General features: G+C 39.2%; 1 protein-coding gene across 12 annotated transcripts in view; it reads left to right on the plus strand.

The window, feature by feature from the left end:
* tnrc6c1 (trinucleotide repeat containing adaptor 6C1) overlaps positions 1-24,748 on the plus strand; it is a 725,104-nt gene that overhangs the window by 686,187 nt on the left and 14,169 nt on the right. For 11 of the 12 annotated variants that reach the window (XM_068058101.1, XM_068058104.1, XM_068058102.1 and 8 more), the window contains 8 exons: positions 1,760-1,900; positions 2,415-2,534; positions 6,616-6,699; positions 11,485-11,707; positions 14,038-14,205; positions 14,917-15,108; positions 17,500-17,649; positions 18,950-19,066. In XM_068058101.1, the coding sequence (XP_067914202.1) occupies positions 1,760-1,900; positions 2,415-2,534; positions 6,616-6,699; positions 11,485-11,707; positions 14,038-14,205; positions 14,917-15,108; positions 17,500-17,649; positions 18,950-19,066 (1,195 nt within the window). The remainder of the gene's footprint in view (positions 1-1,759; positions 1,901-2,414; positions 2,535-6,615; positions 6,700-11,484; positions 11,708-14,037; positions 14,206-14,916; positions 15,109-17,499; positions 17,650-18,949; positions 19,067-24,748) is intronic. The other variant, XM_068058110.1, reaches the window with a different exon arrangement.

Below are 24,748 nucleotides of genomic sequence, written 5' to 3' on the forward strand. Positions count from 1 at the left end.
TCAAGTTTCCTTTGTATTATCAAAATGTTTAGTTCATTTGTTCATAAATTTAAAAAAGTTCACTCATGCAACTGCATGGAATTTACAATCTTTTTAAGCAGCTAGTTTTAAAGCTGAATCCAATACTTCAAAAGTAAATAAAAATAAAAGTGAAGTCTGTTGAGCGAATTAAGCATTTACTATTTCACTCATTTCATTTCTTTTGCTGAAATCCATAACCAGTCGTTTTTGAGCCTGTAGAGAAGACAACTGGATTGGTGTTCCAATATAAAAAGCCATCTTAAATGATAATCTTGAAAAATTCCATACTAATCTTTGTAGGATCTGTCAATTCAAAATGTTTGTGAAGTTTTCTAGCTTAAGGCTGCCCTTCTAATAATTCCAAAATGATGTTGATGCCATGGTGTTGTGTAAAGCTCTTTCAGTAGTTAGATTTATGAATATCAACATTTACTAGTGCATCTTGGAATTTAGCACAATAAAATAAAGACCTCAGATTCAGTCACTTCCTTGACTCTCTTTTGTCCCTTTTGTAGTCTGTAACACCAGCATCATTTGTTTTATTATTGAGTATATTCAAGGCAGAGGTCAGTTAGACTTTTGGGTACTAAGGGAACCAAGAGATATGGGGATAGTGCGGGAGGGTGGAGTTGAGGTAGAAGATCAGCCATAATCTTGTTGCATAGTTGAGCAGGCTCGAAGGGCCAAATGGCCTACTCCAGCTCCTATTTCTTTTGTTCTTAAGTTTACAATGGTTATGATTCTTTTAGCTTATGTAGAGCTGTGTATTTGAATAATTCCGGCTAACTTCTGATTTGGAGTCAATGCTGGCAAAATTACTTTTTTATTGGAGTTAGCAGCACTCTTGCTTGGGCAATAAGTTAAAGACATTTATCACACCCCAACTGTATAACGTCTTGAAATACACACAATTTTGTAATTCCCGTCCTCTCCCAACAATAATAATCCAAGGTGATCCAATAATCTTCTGTGATGCTCAATTTATCTTGTGTTTTTGGTAACAGTTTGCAGCACAGAACAAATGCCACTCTTGTACAAATCGTTGGATGCCACTTGAAGGATGAACTTGTCCTTTTGCTGTGCTTCAGCTACACTATAACTGCACCCAATGCATAGTAAACTTAAAACTTTTTTTTAAGAAAACTGTTAAAAGTAGTGCAGTAAACAAGGTTCTGTTGTGAAGAACTGACTACCCCTTCACCTCTTTTCTATCATTGAAAATGTTATAAGTGAGAAAATCACCATATGCCTTTGTATGCGTGTGTGTATTTTTAAGCAAGAATGGAGTTTGACTTTCTCTGATTCAGTCAACTAGTAGAACCACAGCTGCATTCTCACATGGCTATCAAAAATGCCCTGATGTTCACCACTGGGCTCACTTAATTAATTTAGCACACTCAACAATGTTGGACAAGTTTTCCTCAAGATCAGCCATCTGTCTTTATTTTTTGTTCAATGCAAATAAACAGGATGTTAGTTTCTTAAGTTTTATGCACAAAAATAAGCTGCTTATAACATTGAATTAAATATTAATGTAAAGGGTTGAAGCTGGTTACATGTTGTGAAATTCATGATACTTTCAAAGTTATAAAATGAATTATCTTTTTTCCATCTTTTTGCCTTGATAAAGTTCAACTGAAGCGCTACCTTCAGATATATAGATATTGAATCCAAGGTGCACATTTGTTTCCTATTTGTGATTGTCTGGTAAACAGACATTTTTCTCATTAATTGGCAGAGTGGCAATCTAGGTATGTTTGGCAATAGTGGAGCAGCACAAGCCAGGACCATGCAGCAGCAACAGCAGCCGCCAGTGCAACCTCTTAACTCATCCCAGCCTAGTCTTCGTGCTCAAGTGCCTCAGTTTCTATCCCCTCAGGTATGGAAAGTTATTCACCAACAGCAGTCAGCTGAAGTACTCAATTCATATCTTCTACTTTCTGTAAATTCATTAGGATCTCTATGTAAGGCTAATTTTGAAGGCCATGGGAAAAGAATGGTATATACTGTACAAGAATTTTGTACCTCAATACCAATATTCAATTTATTTCAGTTGCTTTTATTTATTTTTTGAGCAATGAATAAATAAAGCTGGCTTTGAAGCATATCCATTGCTTCACAATGGAAGTCATTAAAATTTTGTTAACCTTGATCTTTTATCCATGCCAAGTTAAAGAGACTGAAATATTTGAGCTGTGCCATAGATCTGAAATAGCATCTTGTGTAGCACTGTACCATTGATAGAAATAAGCTTTTAAAAGCTGCACAGATAGTTCTAAAGACAGCCCAGAAATTTAAATTTTTAATTAATTATTGGCTTTCAGGAAAGATTATTTAAAAATATAAAATTCTAGATTTATAGATACTTAAGTATTTTTCTGTATTCATTATAGGTTCAAGCACAGCTCTTGCAGTTTGCAGCAAAAAACATGGGTCTCAACCCTGCACTATTAGCCTCGCCAATTAATCCTCAGCATATGACTATGTTAAACCAACTCTATCAGCTGCAGCTGGTAAGTAATGTTGCTGCAGTAGTTTTCCTGGATTGGAATCTTTAATGACAATGATAATTTATGGTAATCTAAATGCCGAACATTTATTTGAATTTATAGGTTCTGCAAGAGCAATTCAGCTTTCAAAAGCTGTATATGTTTTCCATGATGCAGCTCGACAAAGGAATTCTGTGCATATTTTTATTTTCTTAATTATGCCCAGTTTGTACCTTCTTCCATAGCTTCCCTACCCATCATATTGCTTTCTTTCAGTCAATAGAATGAGCGTAAACTAGCCAGCAATATAAAAACAGATTGTAAGAGCTTTTATAAGTACATAATAAGGAAGAGAGTAGCTAAAGTAGTCATTGGTCCCTTAGCAGCAGAGACAGGAGAAATCATCATGGGGAATGAGGAAATGGCAGAGGCATTGAACAAATATTTTGTGTCTGCCTTCACAGTAGAAGGCACAAGTTCCATACCAGAAATAGGCATTAACCTAGCGGCTAAAAAGAGTGAGGAAATTGAGGATATTGATATCAGTCGGGAAAAAGTATTGGAGAAACTTGGACCAAGTGGCCTACATCCTAGGATTTCAAAAGAGATAGCTGCAGAGATAGTAGATGAGCTGGCTATGATTTTCCAGAATTCTTTAGATGCAGGAATGGTCCTGTCAGATTGGAAGTTGGCAAATGTTACGCTGCTTTTCAAGGAAGGAGGTAGAGAGAAAACAGGGAACTACAGGCCAGTTAGCGTAACATCAGTCATTGGGAAGATGCTGGAAACTATTATTAACGAACTCTTAATATTGCACTTGGGAAAGCATAATATGTTTAATAAAATCATGCTGACTTGCTCTAAAGAGAGATCCTGTTTGACAAATTGAGTTTTTTAAGGATCTAACTAGTAGGGTAGATAAAGGGAACCAGTAGATGTAGTATACCTGGATTTTCAAAAGGCATTCGATAAGGTGCCACAGAAAACATTAATAGGCAAGATAAGGGCTCTTGATGTTGGGGGTAATATATTAGTGTGGATCGAGGATTGGTTAACAGAAGCAGAGAGTAGGCATAAATGGGGCATTTTCAAGTTGGTAGGCAGCGAATAGTGGGGTGCCATAAGAATAGTGGGGCCTCGGCTATTTATACCCTATATTAGTGACTTGGATGAAGAGACAGAGAGTAACGTAGCTAGGTTTGCTGATGATACAAAGCTCGGTGGAAAGGTAAGCTGTGGGGAGGATGTAGCGAGGCTGCAAAGAGATATAGACAGGTTAAGTGAGTGGGCAACAAGATGGCAAATGGAGTATAATGTAGGGAAGTGTGAAGTTGTTCACTTTGGTCGTAAAAATAGAGAAGCAGAATATTTTTTAAAAGGTGTGAAACTGTTAAGTGTTGATGTTCAGAAAGACTGAGGGTTACTCGTGCAAGGAATGCACAAAGTTAACATGCAGATGCAGCAGGCTATTCAGAAGGCAAATGGCATGTTGGCCTTTATTGCAAGGGGACTGGAGTACAGGAATAAAGAAGTCTTACTAAATTTGAACAGGACTTTGGTGAGACCGCACCTGGAATACTGTGTGCAGTTTTGGTCTCCACATTTAAGAAAGGATATACTTGCACTGGAGGCAGTGCAGCGAAGATTTACTAAATTGGTCCCTGGGATGAGGGAGTGGACCTCTGATAGGCTGAGTAAATTGGGCATATATTTATTTATTTAGAGATACAGCACTGAAACAGGCCCTTCGGCCCACTGTGTCTGTGCCGACCATCAACCACCTAATCCTACACTAATCCCACATTCCTACCACATCCCCACCTTCCTTATATCCCCTTACCACCTACCTATACTAGGGGAAATTTATAATGGCCAATTTACCTATCAACCTGCAAGTCTTTGGCTGTGGGAGGAAACCGGAGCACCCGGCGAAAACCCACGCGGTCACAGGGAGAACTTGAAAACTCTGCACAGGCAGTACCCAGAATCGAACCCGGGTCCCTGGAGCTGTGAGGCTGCGGTGCTAACCACTGTGCCGCCCATTCTTTGGAGTTTAGAAGAATAAGAGGCAATCTAATTGAGACATACAAGATTCTGGAAGGGTTTGATGGGGTAGAAGCTGAGAGATTGTTCCCACTGGTCAGGGAATCTAGAACACGGGGATGCAGTCTCAGGATAAGGGGCTCAATCATTCAGGACTGAGATGAGAAATTACTTCACTCAAAGGGTTGTGAATCTTTGGAATTCTGTACCCCAGAGGGTTGTGGATGCTCCATCCATTGAATACATTTAAAGCAGGGATAGATAGATTTTTGGTCTCACAGGGAATCGAGGGATATGGGGAGCGGGCAGGAAAGTGGAATTGAAGCCCCAGATCAACCATGATCGTATTGCATGGCGGAGCAGGCTCGATGGGCCATATGGTCTACTTTTCCTGTTTCTTGTGTTCTTGTAAAAAGAGAAACCATCTGAGCTCCAGACTTCCCGTGACTATTGCCAATGTAACTGCGATTGGCAAACAGGACATACATTTTAATTGTCACGATAAGTTCTCTAATCTTCCTTATTTCTTTCCTTTTTTTCCTGAGATGGAGCAGTTTCTGTCTAGTTGCAAGGCTGAGCTTTGGAAAAACTTGCCCATTCAGGGGAGTTGAATTGCAGTATCAGTGAGCAAAGGAATCTAATATTCTGCTAGTACTAGCTAAATCAATTGACACTGTGGATATGCCATTATTAAGTATGCTTTTTAAAAATAAATTCATGCAGTTATAAGAATAAATAAGTTGGTACAGAAATTGTGCTGGAATCTTTGGAAAAATTAGTGTTAAGAAGTTGACTTATTAGGTATCCTAGTCATAAGGAAATCACAATCTTCACAAAAAAAGTCTCAATCTATATCAATGAGTTGGATGTGGGGCTTAAATGTAACATTTCCAAGTTTATAGATGAGACAAAACTAGGTGGAAGTGTGAGTTGTGAGGAGGATGCAAAGACGCTTCAAGGGGATTTGGGGAGGCTAAGTGAGTGGGCAGAAATTTGGCAGATGGAATAAAATGTGGAGAAATGTGAGGTTATCTACTTTAGTAGAAAAAACAGAAATAGAATATTTTTTTAAATGGTGAGAGGCTGGGAAGTGTTGAGCTTCAAAGGGGCGTGGGTGTCCTTGTTCATGAGTCACTGAAAGCTAACATGCAGGTACAGCAAGCAATTAAGAAGGCAAATGGTATGTTGGCCTTTATTACAAGAGGATTTGAATACAGGAGTAAAGAAATCCTGCTGCAATTCTATAGACCCTTGGTGAGACCGGAGTATTCTGTGCAGTTTTGGTCTCCTTATCTAAGGAAAGATATACTTGCCATAGAGGGAGTGCAATGAAGATTCACCAAACTAATTCCTAGGATGGAGGGATTGTCCTATTAAATAGACTGGGCCTTTATTTTCTGGAGTTTAGAAGAATAAGAGGTGATCTTATTCAAACATACAAAATTCTTAGAGGGCTTGACAGGGTAGATGTAGGAAAGATGTTTTCACTGACTGGGGAGTCTAGAGCCAAGAGAGACAGTTTCAGAATAAGGGGCAGGCCATTTAGGACTGAGATAAAGAGGATTTTTTTCATTCAGAGGGTGGTGAATCTTTGGAATTCTCTACGCCAGAGGTCAGTGAAGGCTCAGTCGTTGAGTATGTTCATGACCAAGATCGATAGATTTCTACATATTAAAAAATATCAAGGGATATGGCAATAGTGCAGGAAAATGGTGTTGAAGTAGAAGATCAGCCATGATCTAGTTGAATGGTGGAGTGGGCTCACAGGGCTGAATGGCCTTCTCCTCCTATTTCTTATGTTCTTCAAACCATGTAATGTTAATTAAATCTGTTTATGCCAAAATAAATCTCAGGTTGGTTTTCGTGAATCAGACCTTCAGTGAGCATTCGAGAGAGAAAAGGCAACGAAGCAATTTCCATAGAAGCTTGCTGGTCTAAATCAAACTTAAAGGATTATTTGCACTTTTACCAGATATATTGCATTGGTGAAATACTTCAGAAATTCACCGACCTCTCACTTTTAAGGTATTACTGATTTTTATCTTCCATTTTGTTCTTGTAGGCCTACCAGCGTTTACTCTTCCAGCAGCAGATGTTACAGGCCCAACGTAATGTTTCTGGAACCATTAGACAACAAGAGCAGCAAGTATGTATGGCAAACTGGCAGCCATTTTCCCAACTTCAAGACAATTTGTCATCAGACCGCAATAATGAAAGGAAACTGATATGTTTTAGTATAAGCCAGCCTACAGATAAAGATGTGCAATTAGTGACTGGAAGACAAATATGTATTCCTTGTATGTTATTGATTAATCTAATGACTGGTTTTAAAGTCACAAAATTATCTTTGTTAACTTCAAATTTCTCCCCAATTTACATATGTGAAAATATAGCCATCAGCCTGCTCCTCTTAAGTGTTTCATCAGTATTTAGACAGGGATCGTTCTCAGTAGCTAGCTAATGGTATAGTACAGTCAGATGGTGATGCACTCTGATAAGGAATGGTCGAACAAATGTTTGTGTTTATCCTCTTGGTTCCAAATCTTTCAGTGGATCACTTACATAAATATGTGGAGTCACATAGAAGAAGCAATGTTGAAAACAAATACTCACCCAAATCGTATTTCTTCCTCCTTTGCACCCTGAAGGAGAAGGCTCATCTGGAAATGTGGTTTTAGTCAAGGAACAACACATTTAACCTGTAGGAAATACAATATCAAACTCAAATATTGCACATAGAAGAATTCTACTGTTCATCAAATGTCTTAAATTGCAAAACTACCACATCCAGTCGTGAATGGTGGTAGAAAATTAAACAAATAACAGGAGGAGGAGGCTCCACAAATAACCCCATTCTCAATGATGGGGGAGCCCAGCACATCACTGTAAAAGACAAGGCTGTAGCATTTGCATCCATCTCCAGCCAGAAGAGTCGAGTGGATGATCCATATCGGCCTCCTCCTGAGGTCCCCAGCATCACAGATGGCAGTCTTCAACCAATCCGATTCACTCCAAGTGATATCGAGAAAAGGCTGAAGGCACTGGATACAGCTAAGGCTATGGTCCCTGACAACATAGTACTGAAGACTTGTGCTGCAGAACTAGCCACGCCCCTAGCCTAGCTGCTCCAGTACAGCTACAACACTGGCATCTACCCGGCAATGTGGAAAATTGCCCAGGTATGTCCTGTCCACAAAAACAGGACAAATCCAACCCGGCCAGTTACCGCCATATCAGTCTACTCTCAATCATCAGCAAAAAGATGGAAGGGGTCATCGCCAGTGCTATCAAGCAACACTTGCTCAGAAATAACCTGCTCACTGACATTTAGTTTGGGTTCCACCAGGGCCACTCAGCTCCTGACCTCATTACAGCCTTGGTCCAAACATGGACAAAAGAGCTAAATTCCAGATGTGAGATGAGAGTGACTGCCCTTGACGTCAAGGTAGCTTTTGACTACATATGACATCAAGGAGCCCTAACAAAACTGGAGTCACTGGAAATCGTGGAAAACTCTCTGCTGGTTGGCGTCATACCTAGCACAAAGGAAGATCATTGTGGTTGTTGGAGGTCAATCATCTCAGTCCCAGGACATCACTGCAGGAGCTCCTCAGGGTAGTATCCTAGGCCCAACCATCTTCAGCTGCTTCATCAATGACCTTCCCTTCATCATAAGGTCAGAAGTGAGGATGTTCGCTGATTGCGCAATGTTTAGCACCATTCGTGATTCCTCAGCTACTGAAGCAGCCTGTGTCCTGATGCAGCAAGATCTGGACAACATCCAGCTTGGGCTGATGAGTGGCAAGTAATATTCGTGCCACACAAGTGCGAGGCAATGACCATCTCAAACGAGCGAATCTAACCATCTCCCTTGATGTTCAATGGCATTACCATTGTTGAATCCTCCGCAATCAACATCCTGGGGGTTACCGTTGACCAGAAACTGAACTGGACCAGCCACATAAATACTGTGGCTACAGGAGCAGGTCAGAGGCTAGGAATCCTGTGGCGAGTAACTCACCACCTGTCTCCCCAATGCCTGTCCATCATCTACAAGGCACAAGTCAGGAGCGTGATGGAATACTACTCTCCCCTTGCCTGGATGAATGCAACCCCAATGACGCTCGGGACGCTCAACACCATCCAGGACAAAGCAGCCCCCTTAATTGGCACCTTCAACATTCACTCCCTTCACCACCAACACACAGTAGCAGCAGTGTGTACCATCTACAAGATGCACTGCAGCAACTCACCAAGGCTCCCTCGACAGCACCTTCCAAACCCGTGATCTGTACCACCTAGAAGGACAAGGGCAGCAGATGCAGGGAACACCACCACCTGCAAGTTCCCCTCCAAGCCACACGCTATCCTGACTTGGAACGATATCGCCATTCCTTCATTGTCGCTGGGTCAAAATCCTGGACCTCTCTTCCCAACAGCACTGTTGGCATACCTACACCCCAAGGACTGCAGCAGTTCAAGAAGGCAGCTCACCAGCAGAGATGGGTAATAAATGCTGGCTGAGCCAGCGATGCCTACATCTCCCAAACGAATAAAAAAAAATTAAAGGTCTTTGACACATACTACAACTGTAAAAATGTTGTTACAAAATCTTTAGGAAGCAATTGAGTCCTTTTTTGCTTATTTGTGAAATGTTTGCATTATTGTATTGCTTTTCAACTGATGGAAGCTATTTTAGACATCAACAGCTGCAGGTTTTCTCATACGTATTCGTCTAGGTTTTGCAGTAATAATAATGGCGAGGCTAACTGCTCAACGTTAATACAAGGTAAATCTGACAGCAACGTTTGGTGTCTGCATGTGTGCAATTAAACGTGGAAATCCGGAGGTTGCTATCAGATACCCTTCTCTTCCACAGGGTGTACAGTTTCAGTCCTCGCTGATAGACTCGGCATTGAAATCACGATAATGACATGAACTTGGGGTAATTACTCATTCGTCTCGCACTAAAAATGATCGAAAAAGTTGGGGCTAGTGTATTTAGAAGTAAATGATCTATTAACGGTGTAATAAGCAATTATTATTGAACACCCTCTCTGGCCCTGAAAAATTAATTTTACAAGTTTGGAATCTCATCCCCTCAAGAAAACTAATGTTGCAGATTTTTATAAAAATTAAAATAATTTTTAAGTTTCTCTATTTTTCTCTTGTCTCTCCCTTAATCCCAACTGTGTGGCCCAAATGTATTTTGTGCTCTGTACAATGAATTAAATGTAATTAATATTTCCTATTTTTTATTTCTTAACTTGTGGTGAGGATTCTTCAATCTGATTGATTGAAGAGCTTCCCTGCTGCCTGACCTGCTCATGGATGCCACAGATCCCCTGTAGAGGGTAAGGCACTGGATCAGACACACGATTAGTGGAAATTCCTGCTGGCAAGCCCGTGAAAAGTCTCTGGGCAACTGTATATGAGGTGAAAGGCAAAAGCCATTCCTTTGCCGCTGAGAGGAAAATCTGGCCCAATATAAATTTAAAATATTGGATTTGTTAAAATGGATTATTATGAACTTTCCAGAAAACTAAATAAAAATACTTATTAAAAATTAAGATCAGACCACTGTGGTTGTTGATTTGCTTCATTGATCTGTTAAGATATTATTCCATGTTTGCAAATGGTTTGATCAAATAACCAGTTTAGTAAGGGTTCTTTGTTAATTGCATTTGTTAATGTTTGTTGGGGTTTTTATTTGGAGTTGCTGATCGTAACTGGATAACTGTCTGAATGTCTTGTTCAGTTTGTTTTTTAAAAAAATTCCAAAACAGTAAAAACAAATATTTCTATGTTTAATGACCAGGCTAAATTCCAACTTGGAAGTGCTATATTCACTGGTTAGATCCTTTTCCCCACCCTACCGTGGCACAAAATATGCACCAAATTCACTTTGCAATATTTCATGTAAACATTTGAGAATTATGGGGCTGCAATAGCTGAATCAACTCTTTCAATATTTTTGTCTTGCAAGTGGACTAGAAAGCATGTCTTGCAGCATGGCCTTTACACTACAGTTTGGTTTCAGTAAATTGTACTGCAGAAGTATTGGAAATACTTCATATGTTTAGCTCATTTCTAAATCAGACATTTTTTTTAAAAAAGCAAAAGTACCATAAGAACTGCTGTTACAATTGCTTTCAAGTGCCTTAACGCACTTATGCATTTTCTTCAAAGGCTTTAATTTAATTTTCAAAGATTTCAAATTATATAGCATGTCATTTGTTTATCTGTTGATTTCTTTTCCATGCATGTTTTTATCTGAAACATTTTAATTTGTTTTATCTCATCATATAAATTGTTCACCCATTATTAAAAAGCACTTTATCCCTGTTGACCTTATATACAATGTTACTGAAACACAACTCTATGGTATCGTGTTTGGGAAGGCAAAATGTCTGTTCCCAAGCTCCCTCTGATCACCCGTTTTAAAGCAATGGTGTGAGGTAATTATGAAGCACCGATTATAGATACAGAAATCTCAGTTTATAATACTTGAGATTATACTAGTGTATCTCCCATGGCTTTGTCCTTCAGAAGTTAGGATGCACTGACTTTCCTTCCAAATGCATTTGCGATACTGTAAGCGTAGGAATCTGGGCAGGCCGCTTCCAGAGTGTGTGAAGCTTCATCCAGTGATAAAAGTATGCAACTGCAGTAGTGCCCAAGTTATAAAAAGGTGATGCCTAAATAAGGAATTGAGGGACCTCCTTAGAAAATTTAATGCAAATGATAATTCACTAGAATATACATACCTTTAGTAAAGGTACTCCATATTGTGTGTTTGTATTTTATTCGTTTGTTGTGCTTAAATCTGAATGGTATGTTAGGAGGGAGTTGGTCTTCAGAAGTTAATTGGGACTTCTGTTCAAGCCTAGTATACACTCCATTTCTGAATAATTGTTTTTTTTACCGACAGGTTGCACGTACAATCAACAACATGCAGCAGCAGATCCAACAACACCAGCGGCAGCTGACCCAGGCCTTGCTTATGAAACAGCAGCCACCACATCCACCATTGCACCCATCTGCAGGCAAAGTAACCATTGATAATCTGAGTCATCATCCACCTCCCAGCCTTTCAGACCTGCAGACCAAAGAGCAGCAAACTTCACCCAATTCTTTCCCGGCATATTCCTTGGGTAAGTACATTGCCAGAACAATAAGTAATACTTTCATATTATTAGAATTACTTTTTCTTTAAAAATACTGAGCTGTGCAATGTCTTTGCTATCCTTCAGTCAATATCTCTCAACCAGCATTATATTTTACAAAAGGACATTATCTGGACATAAACTAATTTCAGTTTATGGGATCTGGCAGTACATAAATTGGCTGTCATTTTTGCCTACCATTAGAGCAAAATATATATTTTGGCTGTGAAGCAGATTGGGATGTTCCAAGGATGTGACTAGTGGTGTTCCACAGGGATCAGTGCTGGGACCTTTGCTGTTTGTAGTATATATAAATGATTTGGAGGAAAATGTAGCTGGTCTGATTAGTAAGTTGGTGGAGTTGCGGATAATGATGAGGATTGTCAGAGGATACAGCAGGATATAGATCGGTTGGAGACTTGGGTGGAAAAATGGCAGATGGAGTTTAATCCAGACAAATGTGAAGTAATGCATTTTGGAAGGTCTAATGCATTTTGGAAGGTCTAATGCAGGTGGGAGGTATACAGTAAATGGCAGAACCCTTAGGAGTATTGACAGAGATCTGGGCGTACAGGTCACAGAAAGTGGCAACGCAGGTGGATAAGGTAGTCAAGAAGGCATACGGCATGCTTGCCTTCATCGGTTGGGGCATAGAGTATAAAAATTGGTAAGTCATGTTGCAGCTGTACAGAACCTTAGTTAGGCCACACTTAGAATATTGCGTGCAATTCTGGTCGCCACACTACCAGAAGGACGTGGAGGCTTTGGAGAGGGTGCAGAGGAGGTTTACCAGGATGTTGCCTGGTTTGGAGGGCATTAGCTATGAGGAGAGGTTGGAAAAACTCATTGTTTTCACTGGAACGACGGAGGTGGAGGGGCGACATGATAGAGGTTTACAAAGTTATGAGCGGCATGGACAGAGTGGATAGTCAGAAGCTTTTTCCCAGGGTGGAAGAGTCAGTTACTCGGGGACATAGGTTTAAGGTGCGAGGGGCAAAGTTTAGAGGGGATGTGCGAGGCAAGTTTTTTACACAGAGGGTGGTGAGTGCCTGGAACTTGCTGCCAGGGGAGGTGGTGGAAGCAGATACGATAGCGACGTTTAAGAGACATCTTGACAAATATATGAACAGGAAGGGAATAGAGGGATATGGGGTCCCGGAAGTGCAGAAGGTGTTAGTTTAGGCAGGCATCAAGATCGGCGCAGGCTTGGAGGGCCGAATGGCCTGTTCCTGTGCTGTACTGCTCTTTGTTCTTTGATGTGCAAGGCACTGTACAAATGCTAGCACTTCCCTCCATCCACCTGCGCCATCTTTGGTTTTAACCTCATGCCATTTTTCAGCAGTCTAAGCCTTCGAATGCTTCTAAATGCTTTTGTTTTGGAAGTTCAAACTGTACCTTAATTTCTGCTGCCAGCCATCATCATTGGCCTTTCTAAAACCTAGGTCAGTGTTTTTATGCAGGACTGGAACCATTTAGTAACAAGAACAGTACTTCACAAATGATGTGAGACTAGGGATCTTAATGGCTGCATAATAGCAAATATATTCTTTTGCTAATGTTTGTAACAGAAAGTGTTTTATAACCACAGTGCACAACCATTAACAAATGTGATCAAGGCACAGGAAATCACCCTACAATTAAGATAACACTGGTAATGTCAGAAAGATTCACGTTTACAAGTCTAAGAAAAATATGGTCTTTCATAGAAGTGAAAGCATCATATTCATCAGTCAAAGATTATTTTGTCAATAAAAGTGAAAGATCTTGTAGAGTCTCTTTGTTGTCTGGCAACTGTAAAATTACTTTAATGGCAACAACATATTGAGAAATTTTTGAAAATAATTTTCTGTTTTTTTAAGTGAAGGTTTCCCAAACTTTATGCTGGTCTATTAAGTTGTCTAACATAGGTGAAATCGCATAATTTTGCAAACATGATGGTGCTTTTTATGTTTAAAAAAAAGTTCATAATGCTTCTTCACTTTTCCTAACCTGTTTCACTCTTAACAGCCCATGTGTTAATTTTTTTGTGTGGTCAGGAGGATTGGAAGGACTGGTCTTTTATGTAGGAATGAAACTTGGGAAAATCCTTGGTTAGAGTCCTAAATGAGCTGTCAGGTTCAGTTAATATTCTGGGGTTGATTTTGCTCAAAGAAAAATTTCACACCTTCTTGGAAGCTCACCTTTGACTGTCTCAGTTGAATGGCTTAGGAAGAGTCCACAATGAGGCAAAGTGTACATAGTCTGTGAAGGGAACTATTTTATTAGGCTGAATGACCTTTACTACCTCTATACTTTATTAATGTGTCTTTCACTTACAGCTGGATTGATCCCGAATATGAATGTAAGCAATGTGGAGCTAAGTGGTGGTTTATCCATGAAGGATCCAGCTCAAGCCCAATCTCGATTGAGGCAGTGGACTCACCCAAACTCGATGGAAAATTTAAGCAGCAATTCTTTATCGCTGGACCAGAACCAGAGCAAGCATGGTAAGAGCCCTAAAGGGCAGAGTACTTGCAAGCCAAAATTCTTCATTGGTCAGTTGGTTTTAAATTCTTTCAGGATCTCAGTAGACTTGCTGGAAAATGCAAGAATGTAACTTAATGTCCATTATTGACCTCACAAACTGTTAGAAAATAGGCTTATAGTTGGACTCTTCTTGGCTGTCTCTTAAAAGGCTCTTGGATCCATATGTACATGTTTAAAATGCTGAAAACAGGCTACATGATTCATTTAAACAAAATGAATAAAACAAGCCATCAGTTTTGGCGAACTGACTATTCAATGCCAGAATCAACACAGCAGCTCACTTTCTTGTCTCGCACATTCAGCTAAAACAGAGGGCAAACTTTAAAGCATGCAATGATGTATTTTAACCCTTTGAATACTGAATTTTCTTTGCAAATTTCAATTGGGACATTAGACCACAGAACATTTCTTCAGTTGTGATATTTTTGAAGTAAACTGTGATAAATTGTTTTACTTTTACTTTTTGCCTACGAAATTTGTTCAGTTCTGAAGAGTTTTAATACTGTAATAAAGGAAGCAATAGATCATCAAAGTCTCATTCTGAATTACATCAGCGTTTAATAAACTAACTGGGTCTAATTTAACTACTGTTGAGATTCAGAGTCAGGTCCATAGTAAAATGTTTTTATATCCATGACCTTGCCTTTCTGTCCCACTTGACGCATATTCAGGTGCTATCCCTGGAGGTCTCAATATTGGTCCAACAAGCAAGCCCTCCCTTGAGGACTCCTACAGTCCATATGATCTGATAACCAGCAGTGAGTCACCAGCCAGTCCACCGGTACCAGTCAGTGATAGCTGGACACGTGCCAAATCCCCTGCCGATAAGATCTCAAATGGCTCCAACATTAACTGGCCACCAGGTAAACCCCAAAGACTGGCAAAAAGAAAATAGGTGTTAAGAATGTTGTGTTTAACTGAGACCTGTATATTTATTACACATTGAGAGTAAATTGAAAACAGCTGCCAACTGTGTTAAATAAAATTTGCTAATTTAGTGCACATATTGCCTAATAATGTAAGTGAAAGATATCGTTCAGTGGACCCCTTTAATATCTTTGGGATTAATCTACACCATAGGAGCTAAATACACAAAGAATTTTTGAGTGGAATTCTGAAGACATAGCTGCACTACATCAGAAAAGTTGGTTCAGTGATGGTCTATTGGCTCTGGTCTTAACAGATGTAGCTGATCTCTCTCGGATTCCTGTGCACGTCATCACATCATAACGTGATCACACTGTTTTTTTAAAAATAAAATCCTGTACCTACCCACTGGTATGAATCCAGGCATTTGTTGGGGCATATTTCCACAAGATCAAGTGCTTATAATGTGCACAACATAATGTGTTTTCCCCACACATATATGATGCTTCATTTTTTTTCCAGTAAGTTGACATGCCATTGCATGTGTTGAGGCATAGACATTGTGACCTTTTAAGTTTAAGGAAACTGAACTAAAGTGTACAGTAAGCATGGCCTGGTAAGCATGTATGAAGCATTGTTATTTTATGCACTAGCCTGGTAAATTTTAATATCCGCTTTGGATTGATTTTTTTGAGGAAAGTGATCTTATGCAATACACTTTGCCTGACTGCCCCATTTTATTATTTCCGATATAGTTTCAGCCTAGATAATTTTCTTCTGATCAACTTTGCTTTTGGAGAACTAATACTGATAAGCAGCTTTTTTGGTCTTGCAGTATGGAATTTGCTATCATTTTTGAATACCTAAATTTATCATTCTGACACGTAACAAAAGAAAATGAGCTATTTCCGTTTTTAAAAAAAAGTTAAACACAACTAATGTAAGCTTGATATTTAAAAAGTCATATGGTACTGTACCACCTAACAAATGGTTATGTTGTGCACATAAGGGCGATACAGCTTCAAAAGGCCACTGTGGTTGTGCATCATTTTGAAATGCAACTTTTGTATAGGTTAGTTTTCCCTGTGTAGTTAAAAGGCTGGCATTTTCAAAAACCGTACGTTGAATGTACCTGCATTAGTTAGAGTTGTTAATAGCTACAATATTTAAATATTGCTTCAAGGTTGTATCATATAGAGGGCCGTTATAAGATGCCAGCAATAACATACTTACTTCTAGCTTGAAAGATGTTGTCAGTTTATTTCTTTTTCATGAGTAAAAATAAGAGCTCCACTCTGACCATACAGTGTTTTAATTATGTGCGCAACTGTTCGGAGAAGACATTGTGGTATCAAAGCGCATAATTAGTCATGTGTGGGCTGTCCTTTTATTTTGCAGCAAATAATATTATTTCACAATTTATTTCTGGATGAGACATTTCATTGCCAACTATTAAAACAGCAAAGATTGGTAATGAATTCTAGTAACTAAATGTAAAGGTTCAAAATGTTATTTCCCAATAGGTTTATACCAATGTTTCATACAAACGACAGTGCTATTAGAACAGTAGTTGTCAGAAGCTTTAGGTCCTTAATATCCGAAAAATGTGCCACTATCTGTTACCTCTAATATTATGCCAAACAATTTTTCAGGGTCTAAATAGCAGCATTTTAACTGCTTTGTCATGTTTAAAATTGTGAAGGAATAATTTGACAGCCTTATTCAAATAAATCACTCTTAACCTTATTTTCTATGTGTAATTAATCAGAACTACATTACCTAGCATTTTAAAATGAATTTATTGGGCTACTTACTCAGCTTAAGTTTACATAGTAACCTTGTGAAGAGCTGAGTAGTACAAACCAGGATGGTCACAGATTCAATCCCCGGTCTATGTTGAGTTAGCTGATCTTAGCTGGGCTGGCAGCTGGTATCAGTGTTCCTGTTCAACGAGTGAGGAATCGACGTGTTTTTTTTTTCTCTTGATCACTATCCAGCAATCCCTGCTGGTTGTAATTATTTTATGGACGTTAGGGGAGGACAGAATCAGACTTGGCATTGATTCCCTCTAGGTTTGAATGACCTGTTGACACTCATTGTCAAGGCTCATGTAAATAACAGTCACTTGGTTAAGGTTCCAAAGGGCATCTGGCAACTGTTAGACCATAGCCCAGCAAGGAGCCAGTGCCTTCAGGAAGTGTGGGAGTCAAGAAAATTCAAAAAAACACAAAATATTATATTGTCAAATCAGTTTTATTCATGTAGCATTTCATTTTTTTTTAATCTTTAGACAAAACTTTTCTATAATTAAATAGCTTTAACATGTGTGACTACAAAACTACTAATAGTGATTTACTGTTCTGCTGCCTACTTCCTAACTACTAAAGAGTTTCGGCCTGGGGAGCCATGGAAAGGACTACAGAATATCGACCCTGAGACTGACCCTAATGTTACACCTGGAAGTGTTCCCAGTGGACCTTCCATTAATACCACTATCCGGGATGTGGATCGCTACCTGCTCAGGGACAGGAGTGGAGGTAAGACAGAATTGGACTGAAGTGTGGACACAAAACAGACTATGCAAATTAAAATTTGTGTAAGGAAACTATTTTTTATTCCATAAGGAAAAGTTGTAACACACATTCTGTGTATAGGGAAAGAAGTCTATAAAGTGCACAACATGCTCTACATCAAAAATTCACCTTTTCTTAAGTTTAAGCTTACGTTTGAAATTTAAATGTTTTATTCCGCCATTTTATTAGACTAGGTTTGGAAATTAGAAAATGTATCTAGTCATAGTTTGTAAATGCACTTTAAAGTTAACTACATTGTGTTGAAGTCATCTGCGTACAAATACGTCTGTGTCTAAGTTTGTTCATATTTAAGGATGTCACTAATTTTCAAATGTGCTGAAGAAACTGGAGCTTTAAGTTTGCCTGTTTGTAAAAACCTGTACTCAACACCTTGGAGAACAGCACTGCAGTTCCTCAATCATATGACTACTTAAGTATAGCTATAGTTTTCTAGATTTATTTGTGTTATATGGGAGAGTGGAGTTGAGGTAGAAGATCAGCTATAATTAATGGCGGAGCAGGCTCAAGTGGTTATCTTGCCGACTCCTCCTATTTCTTATGTTCTTAAAATGAGATGCATGTAAAACCATTCATATTGCAGTAATACATGAATGCTTGATCTCCAAGGGTAATACAATAAGGTACATGTCCCTTGCACATGGTGTTACTCTCGCTATCTTGACACTTTTTCTCTGCTGTTCTGCCTTGTTCCTTGCTCAGTTTTGCATTATTTTCATATGGCAATAATGTCTTGAGTTGGCCTTTGCTACTCCCTTGCCCTTTTTCTTTGTGCGCAATATTGTTTATAATCTTGGCCTATACAGAATTTCAAAGAGTAACAACTTGTCAGTAAATCTGAAGCGTTGAGTAAAGAAGAGCGCAGATTGCATTTCCTACAAACAGGAATACTTTGACCATTTAGGAATTGATTTCTAAATTCATTTACATGGGCCTGTGTCAGGCAGGGCCCTTGGCAGATTTTTAGTTGCAATTTGGACAAATAGACTGGATTGTCTATTTTGTGATACTATTCTGCATTTTCCTAAATATAGATGTGAGTGAATCCAAGCATCCTTAAAGCTCTGCATTCATGAGAATTGAGAAAATTGAATTTAAACAATAGTATGTGATCATTGAAAGTCATCCTTCTCCATTCCTTTGTTTCTCTCAAGCTTTTCACGACAAAATTCAACGAACCGTAATCATTTTAAGATTTAATTTGTCATTTTCCATTTCCTTAGTTGCTTTTTTGCTGTTTATACAGGGTCATCCCCAACATCATCTCAGAACGCCACACTGCCTTCATCTAGTGCCTGGTCCTTCAGTGCCTCTGGCTACACTAGCTCTTTCAGCAGCTCTACATCTGTACCTAATACTGCAGGTAGGGGTCCTTTTGCTTCCATTGCTGGCCATACTGAAACTCTTCATAAGAAATGAGCAGGATTGTAACAGTCTAAAAATGGGTTAAAAAAGCACAAATTGGTATGCTGGTTCATGTAGAAAGTGGGCCTATAAAATGACTGGTGGAATTTAATACAACAGCAAAAACAGAACTTTCCTTCCTGTGGATTGATATAATCAGTTATTTCAAAATATTCCTTTGTAGTTTGTGTGATTGGGGCAAGTGGAGAGCATCATAAAACTCTAAATTCTTCGAAATTACTGTCTTGATTTAATTCAACATTGCTCGCCTTGGCATTTGTCAAACATATTAGGGATGTTTCTTCCTCCCATTGGATGTGTGCCCAATTTTTTCCCTTTCCACTGCAGAATACAGTGACATGCTTGAGTATGGTTTGACAGACCTTCTGGTATCTTCCTGAAAGTGGCCCTTTTTTTTCATACGTAAACCTAAATAGTAAAAAGAAGCTCATCTGATTGCAATTAAGTACTGCAGTTTGTATTTGTAAACATTTTTTGGTTCTATATGCTCACACAGAAATGCAGAGACCGATCATACCTACCAAATTTGCAAGCAGCCTTTTTATTCAATTCATTAAACACAAATGTCACTCTGCCATCCTTCACTTCATAAAACTAACCTCATTTTCATTTCAGCGTTCAAAGCCTACTCAGTTTAGAGTCTGACCATCTTGCATCCAGAAACAAAATGTATAAGCTCACTAAGTTCTAAAATTCAAATATTTGTTTCCTACTTGTGCAAATACTACTGAAGTCAAATGTTGAAACACAAAATGTATTCCTTTTCTAGTGGTTTGTGGTTACCTGAGCCACAAGCTAATTGGCATAGGGTAAATAAGATTAGAGAGTTAAACGTGTTGCTCAAAGATCGGTGTACGAGAAATGGGTTTCGATTCGTGAGGCACTGGCACCAGTACTAGGGAAGTGGGAGCTGTCCCGTTGAGACAGTCCTAATAGGCCAGTGTTCTGGCAGGTCGTATAGGGCGGTAGAGGGGTCTTTAAACTAAATAGTGGGGGCAAGGGAACAGGATTGAGATGATGTGATAAATTAAGTAGAGAAGGCAAGGCAAGAGAGCAAGGTAGCAATAAGGGAAATGATGATCAGAGTGTGGCAGGAAGGGACAGAGTGTACAAACCTAAGAGTTCATCAACAGATATGACTAGAGGTTACAAAAATAGTAGTGTTGTGGGACAACTCAATCACCACACGAGGAGACTCAGGAACAGATTTCGATCGTTTATTAAAGTGTACGCAAAGAGAGACTATCTCGGGCAGTCTGAGCTAGCACTGTAATTTTACACACAAAGTTGTAAGTTTATATACATTGTTTGTCACAGTGCTGTTATACCATGTGCAATTTGTCACATAGCCTTATGATTACACAGTTATATTCTTATCAGTGCTCAGCAGATGTCTCTGGCTTAGTCATGTCTCGTATTAACCAGGCATTGTTGTGTGACCTTCCACAACTTGCTGATTGTGCCGCCTAGACCGCATCCCGGTTTCCAACACTCACTCCCTAACCTTGCTACCATCCTAGCAGCTTGTTTGTCTTTTTCTCATCCTGACTGGAGTACGTTCTGCTGAGTTGCTTTTCTAATTTGCATGTTATTTTTTTCTTAATCCCTTCAGTAGAGAGAGAGAACTAAAGGCTCTATCTGAATGCACGTAGCATTCGTAACAAAGCAGATGAATTGACAGTGCAAATAGCAATAAATATATATGATCTGATAGCCATTACAGAGACATGGCTGCAAGATGACGAAGACTGGGACCTGAATATTCAAGGGTACATGACATTTAGGAAGGACAGAAGCTATGAAAAGGTAGAGGGATAGCTCTGTTAATTAAGGATGGCATTGGTACAATAGAGAGAGATCACCTTAGTTCTGGAGATCAAAATGTAGAATCAGTTTGGATAGCGATGAGAAATAGTAAAGGTAAGAAGTCACTTGTGGGAGTGGTTTATAGGCCCCCTAACAGTAACCATGCTGTAGGGCAGGGTGTACAGGACGAAGTAATGGGGGCTTGTGAGAAAGGTACAATGATAATCATGGGTGATTTTAATCTGCATATAGATTGGACGAATCCGATTGGCAAAGGTAGCCTGGATGCTGAGTTCATAGTGTTTTTGGGACAGTTTCTTGGAGCAGCACTTTCTAGAGCCAGCCAGAGAGCAGGCTATACTAGATCTGGTACTGTGCAATGAGACAGGGTTAATTAATGACCTCGTAGTGAAGGCACCCCTAGGCGGCAGTGATCATAATATGATCGAATTTCACATTCAGTGTGAGGCAGAGAAGGGCGAACCTAAGACTAGTATTTTAAACTGAAATAAGGGCAATTATGAGGGCATGAAGGCCAAGCTTGTTAAGTAAACTGGCAAATTAAGTTAAGGGAGAGGTCAGATGCAATCGCAGACATATAAGGTGATATTTCAGAATACTCTGAAAAGATGCATTCCGGTGAGAGAGAAATACTCTAAGGGAAAGATGCTCCATCCGTAGCTAACTAAGGAAGTTAAAGATAGTATCAAATTAAAAGAAAAAGCATATAATTCCGCAAAAATGAGTGGCAGGTCAGAAGATTGGGCAGAATGTAAAGAACAGCAAAGATTGGCCAAAAGGTTAATGGGGAGAAATTAGAGTACGAGAGAAAGCTAGCTAGAAATATAAAAACAGTAAGAGTTTCTACAGTTATTTAAAAAGGAAAAGAGCTAAGTAAAGTGAGGGTTGGTCCTCTATAGAGTTAGTCTGGGGAATTAATAATGAAAAAGGTGGATGAATTGAACAGATATTTTGCACCTGTCATCACTGTAGAGGATACAAATAACATCCCAGAAATAATTGTGAATCAGGAGGTGAAAGAGAGGGAGGAACTTCTAACACCAGGGAAAGGGTACTGAAAATATTACAACTAAAAGCTGACGAGTCCCCAGGTCCTGATGTACTTCATCCTAGGGTCTTAAAAGAAGTGGCTGCTGAGATAGTTTTAATTTTCCAAAATTCCTTAGATTCTGGAAAAATCCCATCAGATTAGAAAATTGCAAATGTGACTCCTCTATTGAAGAAAGGAAGGAGATAGAAAGCAGGAAACTACAGGCCAGATAGCTTAACATCTGTCATAAGGAAAATGCTGGAATCTATTATTAAGGAGGTTATAGCGGGGCACTTAGAAAATCTCAATGTAATCAGGCAGTCAACATGGTTTTATAAAAGAGAAATCATGTTTTACAAATTTAGTGGAGTTCTTTGACGAAGTAACAAACAACATGGATGAAAGGGAACCTGTGGATGGTGGTGTACTTGGATTTCCAGAAAGCATTTGACAAGGTTCCACATCAAAGATTACTAAGCAAAATAAGAAATCATTGTGTAGGGGGTGACATATCAGCATGAATAAAGGACTAGTTGGCTAACGGGAAGCTGACAGGGATAAATGGGTTGTTTTTGGTTTGGCAAGTTGTAACTAGTGCCACAGAGATCAGTGCTGGGGCCTCAATTATTTACAATTTATATCAATTACTCGGATTAAGGGACTGAATGTATGGTTGCTAAATTTGCTGATGACACAAAGATAGGTTGGAAAGTAAGTTGTGAAGAGGACATGAGTTTGCAAAGGGATATAGATAGGTTAAGTGAGTGGACACAAATTTGGCAAATGGAGTATAATGTGGGAAAATGTGAAGTTATCCAATTTGGCAGGAAGAATAGTAAAGCAGCATATTATTTAAATGAAGAGAGATTGCAAAACTCTGAGGTACAGAGGGATCTGGGTGTCCTGGTACATAAATCACAAAAGGTTGGGGTGCAGATACAGCAAGTGATTAGAAAGGCAAATGGAATGTTGTCGTTTATTGCAAGGGGAATGGAATATCAAAGTAGGGATGTTTTGCTACAGTTCTGTAGGGTATTGGTGAGACCACATCTGGAGTACTGTGTACAGTTTTGGTCTCATTTAAGAAAGGATCTAAATGCGTTAAGAGGCAGAGAAGGTTCACTCGACTGAAAACCTGGGATGGGGGGGGGGGGAAGTTATTTTATGAGGAAAGGTTGGACAGGTTGGATCTCTATCCATTGGAGTTTAGAAGAATAAGAGGTGATCTTATTGAAACATAAGATCCTGAGGGGACTTAACAGGGTGGATGCTGAAAGGATGTTTCCCCTGTGGGAGAGGCTAGAACTAGGGGACACCGTTTAAAAATAAGGAGTCACCCATTTAAGATGGAGATGAGAAGAAATGTTTTTCTCTGAGGATTGAGAGTCTTTGGAACTCTCTTCCCCAGAGAGCAATGGAGGCAGGGTCATTAAATATTTTTAAGGCAGAGGTAGATCAATTCTTGACTAGCAAGGGAGTCAAAGGGTATCGGAGGTAGACGGGAAAGTGGAGTTGAGGCCACAATCCGATCAGCCATGATCTTATTAAATGGCAGAGCAGGTACGAAGGGGCCAAATGGCCTACTCCTGCTCCTAATTCCTATGTTTGTGTGCACTTCAGTAATGTTTGAAAGTAGTCTTTCGAAATGGTAGAGTTGGTGACTTGCTTCCAGGCCTTTGTCCATTCTATTCTTCAATCAATTCATTGTTTCATAGGATCTGCTCAGATCTGACGCTTCCATTTTTCCTTCCGTCCCTGCAGAAAAACACCTCTGCATAATGCTTTCTTCAGCCTGTCTGAGGTCAGGACAAATCAGTGTACTTGTCAGCCATGTTTTGTTCTTGAAAACCCTTTTGTTTAGCACATGACTGAACCATGTATGTTGAAAAATATCTGTTCATTGGCTAAATTTTACTGATACAAGATTGGTTAATATCTTATGTTGTTGCACACTGTTCTTTGTCTTTCTCATTCCAGGAGTAGAAGAGAACAGAAAGGGAAATTAAGTAATATGGGAGATTAATGGTATATGTGCACCTGCGGGTTCAAATCCAGCTGATTCTACTGTGTTGAAAGTCTCATTTTATATTTTAAATAACTTTAGGCAATATCAGCCTAGTTCTTAGCAGGAATAGGCTGACCAGTTATTAACTAAATTGACAGTATTTGTAAAATTATTAGATCAATAAACCGGGACAATGGAAAGACAAATTGTGGATAATCAAGAGAAATCTAAAGAAATATTATCTCTAAGAAGTAGAAGGAAGGTGAAGTTCCGATTTTCCTTTCAAAGGAAATATGGAGAATAGGAAAATGCGAATGCAAACATGTTGGCGTTTGGCTGATGCAATTCAATCCAAAGAAAGAGAAAGTATTACATTTTTGCGAAAGAGAATAGTGAAAGCAAGTATACCTTAAGTAGTAAGGTTCTTAACAGTAGAGGAGCAGAGATTTTGACATTCAGATAGATAATTCATTAAAGTCAGACAGCAAATCAGCATGAACATAAAAGTGACTAAGTTATGTTAAATTTGTGCAAGCTATTTGTTAGGCCAAGTTGGCATGTTGCATGCAGATCTGGTCACCTCATTATTGGAAGGATATTTGAGCCATGGAAAGGCTCCAAGTGAAGATTCACTGGCATTTCTTTGTGAGTTGATAGATATGACAAAAGGCTCCAAACATCGGAACAATTTTTACTGGCTAGACAAGGTTGGGCCTGGGTAGAATCTGAGGTTTTGAAAATTAAAGAAGGTTTTGAGG

This window comes from Heterodontus francisci, chromosome 26 (genome assembly GCF_036365525.1).
Source record: "Heterodontus francisci isolate sHetFra1 chromosome 26, sHetFra1.hap1, whole genome shotgun sequence".
In the NCBI taxonomy this organism is placed as follows: domain Eukaryota; kingdom Metazoa; phylum Chordata; class Chondrichthyes; order Heterodontiformes; family Heterodontidae; genus Heterodontus; species Heterodontus francisci.